This window comes from Pan troglodytes, chromosome 16 (genome assembly GCF_028858775.2).
Source record: "Pan troglodytes isolate AG18354 chromosome 16, NHGRI_mPanTro3-v2.0_pri, whole genome shotgun sequence".
Lineage (NCBI taxonomy): Eukaryota > Metazoa > Chordata > Mammalia > Primates > Hominidae > Pan > Pan troglodytes.
Window position 1 is genome coordinate 81,417,220 of NC_072414.2, and position 14,396 is coordinate 81,431,615.

General features: G+C 48.7%; 2 protein-coding genes across 10 annotated transcripts in view; one reads left to right on the forward strand and one right to left on the reverse strand.

Moving 5' to 3' along the window:
- TICRR (TOPBP1 interacting checkpoint and replication regulator) overlaps positions 1 to 12,284 on the forward strand; it is a 52,627-nt gene extending 40,343 nt beyond the window's left edge. For 2 of the 4 annotated variants that reach the window (XM_016927401.4, XM_016927402.4), the window contains exons 16-22: positions 672 to 762; positions 2,423 to 2,481; positions 3,988 to 4,122; positions 5,661 to 5,818; positions 7,895 to 10,061; positions 10,211 to 10,336; positions 11,233 to 12,284. In XM_016927401.4, the coding sequence (XP_016782890.3) occupies positions 672 to 762; positions 2,423 to 2,481; positions 3,988 to 4,122; positions 5,661 to 5,818; positions 7,895 to 10,061; positions 10,211 to 10,336; positions 11,233 to 11,363 (2,867 nt within the window). In that variant the 3' untranslated portion in view covers positions 11,364 to 12,284. The remainder of the gene's footprint in view (positions 1 to 671; positions 763 to 2,422; positions 2,482 to 3,987; positions 4,123 to 5,660; positions 5,819 to 7,894; positions 10,062 to 10,210; positions 10,337 to 11,232) is intronic. The other 2 variants (XM_016927403.4, XM_054667906.2) reach the window with 1 other exon arrangement.
- Positions 2,288 to 14,396, reverse strand: part of KIF7 (kinesin family member 7) — a 37,487-nt gene continuing 25,378 nt past the window's right edge. For 5 of the 6 annotated variants that reach the window (XM_063794346.1, XM_024349363.3, XM_054667909.2 and 2 more), the window contains exons 17-19: positions 13,594 to 13,792; positions 13,257 to 13,403; positions 12,233 to 13,067 (exon numbers count right to left, since the gene is read on the reverse strand). In XM_063794346.1, coding sequence (XP_063650416.1) covers positions 12,700 to 13,067; positions 13,257 to 13,403; positions 13,594 to 13,792 — 714 coding nt within the window. In that variant the 3' untranslated portion in view covers positions 12,233 to 12,699. Of the gene's footprint in view, positions 2,467 to 12,232; positions 13,068 to 13,256; positions 13,404 to 13,593; positions 13,793 to 14,396 lie in introns of those variants that run through there. The other variant, XM_063794345.1, reaches the window with a different exon arrangement.

The following is a 14,396-nucleotide window of genomic DNA, read 5'->3' on the forward strand; positions in this document are numbered from 1 at the left end:
CTTAATAATTAACATTTATGTGGCATATCGGCATTTTCACATATTTCATTTAATCATAAATACTAGAACCACCAACTAGGTGTTAGTCTTAACAAGTGAGCAATTTTCATTTTTTCAGGATTGCTTATTAGATAAAATTTTATATTTATATTGTCTTTTTTTTTTTTTTGAGACGGAGTCTCCCTCTGTTGCCCAGGCTGGAGTGCAGCGGCATGATCTTGGCACACTGCAACCCCTGCCTCCTGGGTTCAAGTGATTCTCCTGCCTCCGCCTCCCAAGTAGCTGGGCTTACAGGCACGCACCATCTCGCCCAGTTAATTTTTGTATGTTTAGTAGAGATAGGCTTTCACCGTGTTGGCCAGGCTGGTCTTGAACTCCTGACCTCAAGTGATCCGCCCTCATTAGCCTCCCAAAGTTCTGGGATTACAGGCATGAGCCATTGTGCCCAGCCTATATTTACATTGTCTTATGTCATTTTTTAATCTCTAATAGTGCTGACAAACTTCTATCATGTTGAGTCCTGTAACCACAGAACTTAGCCCAAAGACCATTAAGATCCTCTCCAGCTAGGTAATAAGCCATACAGAAGTTCAAACTGCTCCCTTGGCCTTACTGCTGCTTCTTGATGAGGTTAAATGAAATTTATGATTTAAGCTGTGTTTACATTTTAGGTTATCACAAACTGCTGACTAAGAGTGTGGCCGAGACTCCGGTGCATAAGCAGATCTCCAAAAGGCTGCTGCACAGACAAATCAAGGGCAGGTGAGTGACATCCCCATCCGGGCTTCTTCATACACCCACACCACCTCAAAGCGGCCTTGTGGGCCACTACTTCGCTTCTCTTGACCTTCATGACTTAAATCTTAACTATGTTGCTTAAAACCAAAGAGCATTCTATAAGCTCTCCATGGGAGCAGGAGAACCATATAAAATATACACTTGTCTGGCCTCAATTATTTTGAGATTCATCCATGTTGTTGCATGCAATAGTTCATCCTGTTTTATTGCTGAGAAGTATTCCATGGAATAGATACTCCATGGTTTTTAAATCCATTCATCTGTGAACATAGAGAAGGTGGAAGTCTGGGATCCCAACTCAGCCTTTGCTGACAGAGGTGTGGGTGGGGCTGCAGTTTTTTCTGCAGCGATTGGTTGGAGTAGGGCTGTTATTGTCTGAAAGTTTTCTGTCTTGCTTGGCTGACCCTTTCCTAGTTCTTTGGCTTGAGAGCTCTCCTTCCTTGGGGCATCTGTAGTTTGCTCCTGGTATACCTGGGTTGTCAGCTTTTCTGGCACCCAGTCTAGGGGTGTAGGCAGCAAACAGAAAACCCAGGGAGCTAGCTCACTGCCCTCCTCAGTTCCCAAAGTCCCCAGCCAGGCTGCCTTCTTCTCTCTGCCTTTCAGAATTGTCTCCTGCTCATTGTATAGATAATGTCATGGGTTTTTAGCTTGATTTCAAGGGTAATAGAAGCACACCTCCTTCTATTTTGTCAGAAACCCATCTCGACATTATTTGTATATGGATTTTACACACTTGTGAAGTTTATAGGTTAAATTGCGAAAAGTGAAATTGGTGGCTCAGAGGCATATATATATTTTAATTAAATTTTTTATAACATCCTTGACACATTGGCAGAAATTAAGGCTCTTAAACAGAAACTTGAATGTTGCTGCTCATTACTGTGATAGTCTGATAGTTTGGTATAATTTTTTAATATATTAATGGGGTTTATAATTCTGATGTTGTAAAATTGCTTTCCAAAAAATAAAAACAAAAGCAAAACAAAACCACATTCTAACCATCTCACTCTTTTTCTGAGTAGGAATCTCACTCTGTCACTCAGGCTGGAGTGCAGTGGCACAATCCCAGCTCACTGCAACCTCTGCCTCCCGGGTTCAAGTGATTCTCCTGCCTCAGCCTCCAGAGTAGCTGGAACTACAGGTGTGTGCCACTGCACCCAGCTATCTTTTTTTTTTTTTTTTTGAGACAGAGTCTAGCTCTGTCGCCAGGCTGGAGTGCAGTGGCGCGATCCTGGCTCACTGCAACCTCTGCCTCCCGGGTTCAAGCGATTCTCTTGCCTCAGCCTCCCAAGTAGCTGGGACTACAGGCGCATGCCACCACGCCCAGCTAATTTTTGTATTTTTAGTAGAGATGGGGTTTCACCATATTGGCCAGGCTGGTCTCGAACTCCTGACCTCAAGTGATCCGTCCGCCTCAGCCTCCTAAGGTGCTGGGATTACAGGCGTGAGACACTGTGGCCAGCCTCCCTCTTGACAATAATCACGTATGAGAGCCCTTTACCAGCACTGGTGTTATCAGACCCTGTGATCTTTGTGATCTTGTTAAGTGAGAAGCTGCCTGTCTCCTTAATAAGTGTTAATTACAAGTGGTATGGAATAATCCTTGTGCATGTGGTTCCTCGAGGTCCTCTGATCCTGGTCCTGATATTGGTGTTGTTGAAGAGTCCCCTGAAAAAGGAGATGGTGAGTGTTATCTCTTTTTGTTTTTCATGCAATCTACCCAGCTTCTATGAAAACCTTTCTGTATGTATTGTTACTTGGCATATCCTAAGATATTTTACAGAAATTGTGATGGCTCTGAGTCCACAGTGCAGCTCAGTAAATATTTATCAGTGAATGTTCTTTTACATAGAAGGTACTGAGAGAATTCTGGAAAAGAAATATTTTTGCACAACAGATATGAAATTCAGGATGAGGGCTAAACTGTGTTATACAAAGTGCTGTGACTTATTTTAAAAGTATATATAACTTTGTTGGAGCTTTTCACTACATATTTTTGCAAGAAGGCAGGGAAATTTTTTATTGGGGAGTGTCTTTTCTGAGACATTATCTTTGCTGCTGCCCCTTATGTATCTGTGTATTCCGTGCCCCCAACACACAGTGCCTGGCACATAGCAGGTGATCAGTAAGCACATGTTGAATGAGGGTGAGCAGCAGGTGTGGTGGTTCACGCCTGTAATCCCAGCACTTTGGGAAGCCAAGTGGGGAGGATCACTGGCCAGGAGTTTGACACCATCTTAGGCAACACAGTGAGGTGCTGTGTCTATAAAAAATTTAAAAAATCAGCTGGTCATGTTGGCATACTCCTATGGTCCCAGCTACTCGGGAGGCTGAGGTGAGAGGATCTCTTGAGCTCTGGAGTTCAAGGCTGCAGTGAGCTATGATCGTGCCTCTGCACTCCAGCCTAACGACAGAGCAAGACCATGTCTCTAAAAAATAAAATAATAAAAGTATACATGATGAAGGAGGGGTTTTAAAAAACTAACTTCTAAGTTGCTCAAGTAATTCACATTTATTGTGGAAAAAACAGGAAACATGAAGCCAAAAATTTTAAAGCACTTGGTAATTCCACAACTCAGAAATACTCTAACATTTTAGCATATACTCTTACTGCTATTATTTCTATATAAATGCATGTAACATATACATACGAAACCTAACATAAATACTTGTTTTCGCCCTACACCATTCTTCTTCTTCTTCTTTTTTTTTTTTTTTTTTTGGTGAGACAGACTCTTGCTCTGTCGCCCAGGCTGGAGTGCACTGGCATGCTCTCCGCTCACTGCAACCTCCACCTCCCAGGTTCAAGCGATTCTCCTGCCACAGCCTCCCAAGTAGCTGGGGTTATAGGCACCCACCACCATACCTGGCTAATTTTTGTATTTTTAGTAGAGACGGGGTTTCACCTTGTTGGTCAGGCTGGCTACACCATTCTTAAGGTGGCAGTAAATAAGACTTCTGAAGGTAATAGTCTAGTGGGTCAGTGTTTTTTTAATACCTTGTTGGGACCATGTATCAAACCCCTCTTAGTTTGTTAAGAGACACTTCAGAAGTCTCTTAAAGCTAATAGCTTGCTGAATTTCCATCTTATATGTGGTACTATGTAAATTTTGCCCATTTTTGGACAACATGAGAAAATGTCAAGCTTGTAGTTGTCTTTGGTTACTTACTGTGGTTCTGATTTTACAGAAATAAGTTTGAGACGAAGTCCTCGAATCAAGCAGTTGTCATTTAGCAGGACACATTCTGCCTCCTTCTATTCTGTGTCTCAGCCGAAGTCTCGAAGTGTGCAAAGAGTCCACTCTTTCCAGCAAGATAAGTCAGGTAACATACGGGCCCCTCTGCCTTCACAAGTCCGTGCTGACTTGGTGAGAAGTGTTTTTGGGAAAAGAAGCAAGAAATTTGACATTTTCTTTCTTGACATTGGAGAAGTAGAATAGGTAGGTATGTCTAGTTGAGGTTCAGGGTGATGGCTAGATGGACAGTCCATGACTTTGTAATCAGTCATCCCTAGGACTCCTACAACTGGTCATCCATGCTATCATTATAGGTAGCTCATTCATTCAAGAGGAAGCTACCCATAATTTCCCATATGGACAGAACCTACACATCAGTATCTTAGGTGGAAGGTGATATCTGTGTTTACGTTCTTCATTCTTCTATCCATGGTTAGCTTGCTAATAGATTTGTGTTTCTTATTTTATCTTTTTTTGAGACAAGGTCTCACTCTGTCACCCAGGCTGGAGTGCAGTGGCACGAACACAGCTCACTGTAGCCTGATCCTCCCACCTTAGCCTCCCAGGGAGGTGGGACTACAGGCATGCACCACCACGCCCAGCTAATTTTTTTGTTTTTAGTAAAGACTGGGTTTCACCATGTTGCCCAGGCTGGTCTTGAACTGCTGGGCTCAAGTGATCCATCTGCCTCGGCCTCCCAAAGTGCTGGGATTACAAGTGTGAGCCACCACACCCAGCCGGATATGTGTTTTTATATTTACAAATTAAAGTAGTTCAGTTGTCTACATTTTCTAACACAGGAGCTGGGGTTAATATGCCGTCTTACTAAAATTAAAAAAGGCAGCAGTTGTTGCAGTTGCTGACATAAATAGGTGGGATTTTCCCCTGAGTTGCTCTCAAAAATTGTTGCCTTCTTTCTTTTATGAACTGGCTGGGTTTTTCTTATGTTTTGTTTGTTTGTTTGTTTGTTTTTGGAGATGGAGTCTCACTCTGTTGCCCAGGCTGGAGTGCAGTGGCGCAGTCTTGGCTCACTGCAAGCTCTGCCTCCCGGGTTCATGCCATTCTCCTGCCTCAGCCTCCTGAGTAGCTGGGACTACAGGCGCCCGCCACCACGCCCAGCTAAATTTTTTGTATTTTTAGTAGAGACAGGTTTCACTGTGTTAGCCAGGATGGTCTCGATCTCCGACCTAGTGATCTGCCCGCCTCAGCCTCCCAAAGTGCTGGGATTACAGGCATGAGCCACTGCGCCCAGCCTTGTTTGTTTGTTTTTGAGATGGAGTTGCGCTCTTGTTGCCCAGGCTGGAGTGCAATGGTGCAATGTCGTCTCACTGCAACCTCCACCTCCTGGGTTCAAGCAATTCTTCTGCCTCAGCCTCCTGAGTAGCTGGGATTACAGGCCCCTGCCACCACGCCCAGCTAATTTTTTGTATTTTTAGTAGAGAGGGTGTTTCGCTATGTTGGCCAGGCTGGTCTCGAACTCCTGACCTCAGACCATCCACCTGTCTCGGCCTCCCAAAGTGCTGGGATTACAGGCGTGAGCCACCATGCGTGGCTGGCTGTTTTAATAGTATTGGAAGAACAGGAATTGAGAAAGAATTAAATGTTGTTGCTGTTTTTGACTTGCAGACCAAAGAGAAAATTCTCCAGTCCAAAGTATTCGGTCTCCCAAGAGTCTTCTTTTTGGGGCAATGTCTGAGATGATCAGCCCCTCAGAAAAGGGTTCAGCTCGAATGAAAAAGCGTTCAAGAAACACTTTGGATTCGGAGGTACCTGCAGCTTACCAGGTATAATGTTTCTGTAATGTTCGAAATAATATAATCTCCTGGAACACAGAGACATGGCCAAGGAACTCAGAGTCCATTAGGGAAGAGAAAGCAGGTGACCTCTAGATAATACTAGAGATTGGAGGTGATTGGGTGGAGCCACATGAATGATTATTAGACACGTGGGAACTTCAAGCAGCAGGTTTGACTGAAGCCACGGTGGGGGCGGTGGAGGAGGAGATAGAGAGGATCTCATCTGTTCTCTCGGCTTTGTCTACTGTTTATATTATATACTGCACAGATACCTTTCTGGAGTGTGTGACACTCATCTTTTCTGTTTGATTGCCCACTCCATCCAGTCACCAACATTAGAAACCTGGGAGTCATCCTTTTCCCTCTCCCCAGGCATAGCCAATCAGTCGAGTCCTGCCCATTTTATTTACAAACTGACTCTTTTTTTTTTTTTTTTTTTTTTTTGGAGACAGAGTCTTACTATTTTGCACAGGCTGGAGTGCAGTGGCACGATCTCAGCTCACTGCAACCTCTGCCTCCCAGTTCAAGCGATTCTCCTGCCTCAGCCTCCTAAGTAGCTAGGATTACAGGCACCCACCACAACGCCCAACTAATTTTTGTGCTTTTAGTAGAGATGGGGTTTCACCATGTTGGCCAGGCTGGTCTCGAACTCCTGACCTCAAGTGATCCACCTGCCTCAGCCTCCCAAAGTGCTGGGATTACAGGCATGAGCCACTGCGCCCGGCCTACAAACTGACTCTTGTACCCACCCCCCTCTTCTCCCCTACTGCAATTCCTACCCCAGTTCAGGTCTACCTGGAACACTTCAACAGGCTTTTCCCTCTCAAAGGGAAATCCTCCACCCAGAGGTCAGAGTGATCTTTCTGAAACATTCCTCTCAGTTTGCTTAAAATGTTCACTTTGCTTAAAGCTCTATAGACTCCCCGTCCGCTAAAGCAAGGCTTTAAGTTTTCCTAAGTGGAACTCTTGGGTTCAAAAATAATCACCTTTGTTTGGAAACTCAGTAAATTGCTTGGAGGTTGGGAAAGACATAGAGCTCTGGAGAAGGGTCTGAAAACCATAGATCTACACAACCAAGATCAGTCTCCTCCCCCAGGCAGGCAGGGTCTTCCGTGGTCTGTTCCCTCTGGCCTCACCCCTCCCCACTCCACCTTCCTAGCAACATCAGGCTGGGTGCCATCCTGCACAGCCACTGCTTTTCACTTCCAGGCCTTTGCTAGTATTGTTTTCTATGCCTACAGGCCGCCACCACCCCACCCACTTTTCCTGTGTTTGCCTTCCCCTGCCGACACCCAAGCTTGAAGACCTGATCCAGGCTGGGTTAGGCAGCCCTTCTTTGTGTTCTGTGATGCCCCTTGCATGTCCCTGTCACTGCACCAATCACATTGTATTTTCACCTGCGTATGCCCCACTGAACAGGAAATGCCAGCTAGACTGAGAGTCCCCTGACGGGATGAAGGAAGGTTGTAGGAAAGATAAGCATTGATTTCCTTACCTGTTGGAGCTTTTCACTACGTATTTTTGCAAGAAGGCAGGGAAATTTTTTATTGGGGAGTGTCTTTTCTGAGACATTATCTTTGCTGCTGCACCTTATATATCTGTGTATTCCATGCCCCCAACACACAGTGCCTGGCACATAGCAGGTGATCAGTAAGCACATGTTGAATGAGGGTGAGCAGCAGATGAGGTGGCTCCTGGAGGCTGCTTTAGGCAAAGATCAGAAATAGCTGCCTTATCTGAAAAGAAGGAAGAGCTAGAGAGTAGCTGCAGTGGTAGAATGATTCCATTAGAGGCAAAAAGCATGGTTTAGCAATATGTAGATTATTAAAATTATTTGTTCTAGGACAAACTAAACTTGGATAGTGTTTGGTCCTAGAAAAAGCAGACAAGTAAAATCTGAGTCATGTTTTGGAGAGGGAAACGGGTCACTATTTGAGATTTCCATCTTTAGATCATTCCTTTGGCTGACTATAAATCTCCCATTTGGTCTTAGAGATTACTAAAACACTTCAGAGATCATGAGTTATAATATTCAAGGACTGAAATAAGCATTTCTCTTTTCAGACTCCCAAGAAGAGTCACCAGAAATCTCTGAGCTTTTCTAAAACTACACCAAGAAGGATCTCTCATACACCACAAACACCGTTGTATACTCCAGAAAGGCTGCAGAAGTCCCCTGCAAAAATGACCCCTACAAAGCAGGCAGCTTTTAAGGAGTCCTTAAAAGACTCCTCCTCACCCGGCCATGACTCACCATTGGATTCAAAAATCACTCCTCAAAAACGACATACCCAGGCAGGAGAAGGTACCTCTCTTGAAACGAAGACACCAAGAACTCCTAAGAGGCAAGGTACTCAGCTGCCTGGGTTTTTGCCAAACTGTACTTGGCCACATTCAGTGAATTCCAGTCCAGAAAGCCCCTCCTGTCCAGCCCCTCCAACTTCATCGACTGCCCAGCCCAGGAGAGAGTGTCTCACTCCCATCAGAGACCCTCTCAGAACACCTCCGAGAGCAGCAGCCTTCATGGGCACGCCTCAGAATCAAACACACCAACAGCCCCATGTCCTCAGAGCTGCTCGGGCAGAGGAACCAGCCCAGAAACTAAAGGATAAAGCTATCAAAACTCCAAAAAGACCAGGGAATTCAACTGTGACTTCTTCCCCACCTGTTACGCCAAAGAAACTGTTTACCTCTCCTTTATGTGATGTCTCCAAGAAGAGTCCATTTAGGAAATCTAAAATAGAGTGTCCTTCCCCAGGAGAACTGGATCGGAAAGAGCCCCAGATGTCACCCAGTGTAGCTGCATCTCTCTCCTGCCCTGTTCCCTCAGCTCCCCCTAAACTCTCACAGAGAGCTACATTGGACACCGTCCCTCCTCCACCCCCTTCTAAAGTTGGGAAACGGTGTAGAAAGACCTCTGATCCCAGAAGGAGCATCGTGGAGTGTCAGCCTGATGCCTCCGCTACTCCTGGGGTTGGCACAGCTGACAGCCCAGCTGCCCCCACAGACTCTAGAGATGACCAGAAGGGACTGAGCCTCTCTCCTCAGTCTCCTCCTGAAAGATGGGGCTACCCAGGCCCTGGTCTCAGGAGTGATTGGCATGCATCCTCTCCTCTGCTCATTCCAAGTGACACAGAGCATGTCACTCTCCTTAGTGAAGCCGAACACCATGGCATTGGTAACTTGAAAAGTAACGTCTTATCAGTGGAAGAGGGTGAGGGGCTAAGGACAGCAGATGCTGAGGAGAAGTCTTCTCTGTCTCACCCTGGGATTCCCCCATCTCCTCCTTCCTGTGGGCCTGGCTCTCCTCTGATGCCTTCCTGTGACGTGCACTGTACTACAGACGGGAGACAGTGCCAGGCTTCGGCACAACTAGACAACCTGCCAGCATCAGCTTGGCATTCCACAGACTCTGCCAGCCCACAGACCTATGAGGTTGAGCTGGAGATGCAAGCTTCTGGCCTTCCCAAACTTCGAATCAAAAAGATAGACCCCAGCTCTTCGTTAGAGGCTGAGCCCCTCAGCAAGGAGGAGAGCTCTCTGGGAGAAGAGAGCTTCCTCCCTGCTCTCAGCATGCCCAGGGCCAGCAGGTCCTTAAGCAAACCTGAACCCACCTACGTGTCACCCCCCTGCCCCCGCCTCTCCCACAGCACGCCTGGCAAGAGCAGGGGGCAAACCTACATCTGCCAGGCCTGTACCCCCACCCATGGACCTTCTAGTACCCCCTCTCCATTTCAAACAGATGGGGTTCCTTGGACACCATCCCCCAAGCACAGTGGGAAGACAACTCCAGACATAATTAAAGACTGGCCCAGGAGGAAGAGGGCAGTGGGCTGCGGCGCCGGCTCCTCTTCCGGGAGGGGCGAGGTCGGTGCAGACCTTCCTGGGAGCCTGTCACTGCTTGAGTCAGAGGGCAAGGACCACGGCCTTGAACTCAGCATCCACAGGACGCCCATCTTGGAGGATTTTGAGCTCGAGGGAGTGTGCCAGCTCCCAGACCAGTCGCCTCCCAGGAACAGCATGCCTAAGGCTGAGGAAGCCTCCTCCTGGGGACAGTTTGGGTTGAGTTCCAGGAAGAGAGTCCTGTTGGCCAAGGAAGAAGCTGACCGTGGAGCCAAAAGGATCTGTGACCTGGGAGAAGATTCAGAAGTTAGTAAGAGTAAAGAGGGGTCTCCAAGTTGGAGTGCATGGCAGCTACCCTCCACGGGAGATGATGAGGTGTTTGTTTCCGGTGAGTTTGTTTTTGAAACCCAGTTTCCTCATGGTTTCTTTTGGTCAGAGTGCTTGACAAGGAGGCACTTGGGAGTTGCTTCTTGGGAGGCCTGGGCTTCCCGGTTGGGGGTCTGGGGACGCTGCTCTTACTATGTGGGATCTCTTTAGGCTCCACCCCACCTCCCAGCTGTGCCGTGCGGAGCTGCCTCTCTGCCAGTGCCCTCCAGGCTCTGACCCAGTCTCCGCTGCTGTTCCAGGGGAAAACACCTTCCTCTCAGAGCAAAGACCCCAGAGGTAATGTTTGTTGAAGGTCTAGGACCCTTTCCTGTGGGAGACTGTCTGAATTCACCAGGGTTGCCAGGCAGCTCGATTCTAGAGGAGCCCCAGGGAGTGCCAAGTGTGGGATAGGTGACTTCGCGCCTACAGCGTCATGTGTGCCCTTCCCAGAGAAACTCCACATTAGAACTTGTGTGCGTGTGAACAGAAGCCCCTCAAAATCCTACTAAAATTCCTCGGTCCTCCTGAAAATGTTGACAGTCGTGGGCTTGCCGCAACATGCTGCTCATCTGCAGTCTAAGAATCTGAACAGGAAGGTGTTCTGAGTAGCACGAGTGATAGGCCTGTTTAGAGCTAGTTCCCCACAGCGGGTTTATCCGCATGTTCTGTATATTCGGTGGGACACAGTACTGACTGTAGTTATAATCAGCCTGCAGGCTCTAGGATTCCCCTTCCCCTTCCAAATCCTATTCCCAAAAGACAAGGATTTGGCTTGTTAACTGCCCTGGTTAGCAATGTTGCTTTCTGCTGCTAGAATCAAAGGGGGAGTGCAGGAGGAGGGGGCCTTTGGTGGTTCAGTTCCCTCAAGACCATGATATAAATCATGCAAAACAGCATAACCCCAGAGATCTGAGACCTAGAAAGAATACAAGATATTAACCTGAGGGAATTCAAACCACAGGTACTTTGCATTTTCAGAGCTGCTTCTTGCTGCCAGCACGGTGCATAGCTGTTAAGGGCAGGGTCCTTCTAAAAAGTGTAGGTACCATTTCTGCAGGATAAGCGAACCTCCAAGCAGTGCTGATTTTCTTAAAGTCTGTTTTTGTGTGTAACCCTCTGCGATTTAAGCCCATTTTTTTTTCAGTTCGGTCCTCTGTGACTCCTGCATGCTAAGCCTTTCTACCTTCTTCTAGATGAGGACGTGGATGTTCTTCCCTCCACTGTAGAAGACTCTCCTTTCAGTCGCGCTTTCTCCAGGAGGCGCCCCATCAGCAGAACTTATACACGGAAGAAGCTCATGGGAACCTGGCTGGAGGACTTATAGCCACAAACACTACTGAGCCCAAAAGATCAAGGAGTCAGCCAGGACCCTGTGGACATAAGTTGGATGCCTGGTCCCAAGCCTCTTTTGCCATGGTCAGTGTTCAGATTGCCATTAGAATGCCTTAGGGTTTTCTAATTCCCCTTATGGATCCAATCCATCTCCTGGCCCTGCCCCTTGTTGGGGAAGTTGCAGGAGGAGAGGTGGATGGCAATGTAATTGGTGCTATAACTCAGGCAGCCTGGGAGTCAGGAAGCCAGACAAGGAATCCCATTCCAGCCTCACCCCAACCATGACCTTGGCAAGTCAAGGGGCCACTCTGCCTCATTTATGCAAATGGAGAAAGGCGCCCTCCCTGGGGTCCCTTGAGCTGCTGTAAGGCCGGGCTGCTGCGACACAGGCAGCGCTTTGTAAACTGTGAAGCCATATATGTGAAACTAAAGAGTGCATTGGGCAGTGGAAGCTATTTTTTGCCTTCCCTGTGTAACAGTAAAATCATCTCTAGTGACTGAGCACTCAGTACATTTTTGTTTAATGTTGGGCCTGAGGTTAACTGTGACCATGGTCCAGCTTGAGTGGCTTCTGGAGCAGCCACATTTCAAGGACTGTCCAAGAGTCAGCCAGTTCAGGGCTCAGGCCTCACCCATTGCCCACTCCTGGGGAGACCATCACCTGGCTCATCGTTTCCACCAAGAGTGCCCCCACAGACCCGCTGGACCAGCCTGCTGCGGGTCCTGGCCAGGGGTCTGGCTAACGGTGAGGGCTGACTCTGAACTGTCTCTCAGTCTCCAGAAAGTGTTCAAGCCTGTCGTGTTCCCAAATCTGATTCCTCCTATTGTCTTGTAAATCAAACTCTAAGTGAAAACTTCCCATTTGTCCCTTCAAAGATTTTTTTTATTAAATGGTTTTTTAAGATCCTAAAAATGTGCTAAGTCTCCCAGTTTCCCCTATATACATAAGACCATTTAAACCACAACCTGGTTGCCACCGACCCCTTTCGTGATGATTCTTGGCCAAACCCCTGAACTACAAGCACATCCATTTACGCCTGAAACCAGAATTCAGAATTGTCCTGAGATTCGAGCAAGACACAAGGCGGCAATTGGGTACCACAGCTTCATGGAAGTAAGTAAGTGGTGGGAATTTGCATATTATTTTGTTAAATGAGGGTCCAGTTCTTTTGGGCCATGGCCCAAATTTGTTGATCCCAATGAGGGTACAGATGAGGGCCTGGATTTAGGGTGTGCGGTAAGGACTGCCCTTCACAGAAGCAAAACAGGCAGCTGCCCCTTTCAGCAGGATCGGAGTCTCCCTCCAAGCCAGGGTCTGCCCCGAGGGCTTACAGGGGGTTTTTCCGGACATCAATCATCCCCGGGCTGGCTCGTCGCAGTTCCCGCCGGGGCTTGGACAAAGGCCCAAAGTTCCAGGGCAGGCCTGCCTCACCCACAGGAAGCACCCGCCCCACCAGGGGCTCAGCCGCCTCCCGCTGCCTCAGTTCCTCGGGGGACCCCTGCTCCTCACCACACAGGCTCGAGCGTTTCCAGGTCAAGGGTAACGGAGCGTGGACCAAGTCCCGCGTCTCCTCCCGGGTGCGGGGGGCCCCCTCAGTGAGGGGGGACAGCCAGAGAAGCTCGGGTGCCAGGTGGAGCTCATCTTCATTTCCAGGAGCCTGTCTGCCCTCCAAGCACAGGCTCCTCTTCTCCCCACCTGTCATGGAGAGTAACGTGTCCTCATCAGAAACAGGTGGCAACACCTTCCCGAAGCCCTAGCTCCCCAGTGCCCCAGCACAATAAGCAACCTGTGAATTGAGCCAATAAAGGCTCGAGGGAGAGTGGTCTCTAAGCTTTCCCCAAAGAAAGGGAACAGGTCTGACTTCAGAGCGCGACAAGGAGTTACCCCTGCTGTGGCCTACAGCGTTCACACCGCCGAGCTTCTGTTTCAGTTCCTGGTTTATCCACATGTAACGGCCCAGTTCCTTCTCCAGAGCTTGAATCCGGGCCTCATACTGCCTCCTGCTGTCTGCTAACCCTTCACCGAGGTGGTCTAGAGTGGAAAGGTCGAGGAGAGGGTGATGAGGGCTGCAGGCGGGGCAGGCGGCCAGGGCTGTGGGGGTGGGGGCTGTGGGCTGTGGGCTGTGGGCTGGGTGGGGGCCGGGGTTGTGAGCGGTGGGCCGGGCCGCCAAGGCTGTAGGGGCAGGGGCGGTGGGGGGGATGGAGGGGGCCGGGCTGCTCACCTCGACTCTGCTGCAGGAGCAGCTGCATGTTCTGCTCGTGCTCCTTCTGCTGCAGGGTCAGCTGGCGGTCCATCTCCAGGCGCTGCCGCTCCAGGGCCACCTCCAGCCAGTACACCAGCCTCTGCTGCTCCTCCAGCTGCATCTCCAGTTCCGAGAAGGCAATCTGCTGCTGGTGCTGCTCCTCTCGGAGCGTCACCACCTGTCCCAAGACCCAGCCAGGCTCAGCCCTCATCATGACCCCTCTTCATCCAGCTAATCCTCAGTCACAGACACAGTATTGGCACACTTGCCACCACGGCACTAAGAAATCACCAGGGTCTTCCCTGCTGAGCCAAGACTTAGCCTCAGACACCTCAGCAGTGCTCTAGTTATCTTCCAACGATCAGAGCTGGCTCTCACCTTATCTGCTATCTCTGCCACAAACCCTTTCCTAGCCACACACTATGGAGCTGGGCAGAGCCTCAAGTTGTGGGATTTCATCTAGACCAACCTCAGCACTATGGACATCTGGGACCAGATAATTCTTGGTTGTGGGGGCCTGTCCTGTGTGTTATAGGATGTTTAGTAACATCCCTGGCCTCCACCCCCACCACTGTGACAACCAAAAGTATCTCCAGCCATGGCCAAATGTCACAAAAGGGCAAAAACTTCCCCTACTGAGAGCTACTATTGTGGCCATGGACCACCCTGAGGTTAGCCAATCAGAGCAGAAGTGGGGGGCGGGTAGGAAACTGGGTCTTAGTTTCACAAGTAAAATAGGCTTTAAGGTCAGGCGGCCCTGCAGATGAGTTGGTCCCGATTCT